Here is an 837-nt window from a genome sequence, read left to right on the forward strand (position 1 = left end):
ATAGCAATTGGTAAACTTTCTCAAATTAAAAACCCAAATCAACTCATATTAGAATTTTGTGACAGATCTTTATTTATTTCTTTCTTTATATTAAGAAAGATTTATATTAAGAAAGATTTAAACTCAGCACCATGTACAAGTCTACTATAAATTTTGCCATCATACCAAATATCTTTAAACTCAGCACCATGTAAAAGTCTACTACATAAATTTTGCCATCATACCAAATATCTTGTAACAAAATGCAGGCCTTCCTGGATATTAACTATGAACCTAGCCCAACATTGAACAAACTCAAATAAAAACGGTTATGACTCGATTTTGACAAATTCAATATTCTTCTTCCCATCAAGTTTGCCAGAAGAGAAACGCCGCATATAGTCTTCACGAATGAATCTTCTGTATCGACAGGGATGCAACTCATCTATGAGTTCAGGAATAGGACCCACCTCTGTTTCCTTACTTGGACCAAAAAACATCGCAATGGAGATGCGATCTCTGTCAATGCTTGTAACCCCTCTGTGCTCAATGCTCTTATATATTCCGTTACTTATTACCTAAAAATCGAAACACAAAATGAAAATTTTAGATCTGATACCAAACTGGTGACATCAATCATCGCATTTATTAACCCCAGGTAATATATCATCAAGAACGGAGTAGGGCGATTTTGTTTAATACATGGAATCTTATCGAAACAAGTTAATATACTTTGATTGTTTTTCCTTAAAGAATAGTAAAATTCGTCGGCATTACCTCAAGCATATCCCCAATATTGATTACCAGGGCACCAGGGATAGGTTGAACAGGAACCCATTCACCATCCTTACATATCTG

The 837-nt window shown here is 34.5% G+C and overlaps 1 protein-coding gene across 1 annotated transcript in view; it reads right to left on the bottom strand.

The window, feature by feature from the left end:
• Positions 1 to 308: 308 nt before the first annotated feature.
• Positions 309 to 837, bottom strand: part of LOC131876142 (S-norcoclaurine synthase 1-like) — a 3,927-nt gene continuing 3,398 nt past the window's right edge. The window contains exons 2-3 of the mRNA XM_059220938.1: positions 757 to 834; positions 309 to 557 (exon numbers count right to left, since the gene is read on the bottom strand). Of these exons, the coding sequence (XP_059076921.1) occupies positions 309 to 557; positions 757 to 834 (327 nt within the window). The remainder of the gene's footprint in view (positions 558 to 756; positions 835 to 837) is intronic.

This window comes from Cryptomeria japonica, chromosome 5 (genome assembly GCF_030272615.1).
Source record: "Cryptomeria japonica chromosome 5, Sugi_1.0, whole genome shotgun sequence".
NCBI classification, from domain to species: domain Eukaryota; kingdom Viridiplantae; phylum Streptophyta; class Pinopsida; order Cupressales; family Cupressaceae; genus Cryptomeria; species Cryptomeria japonica.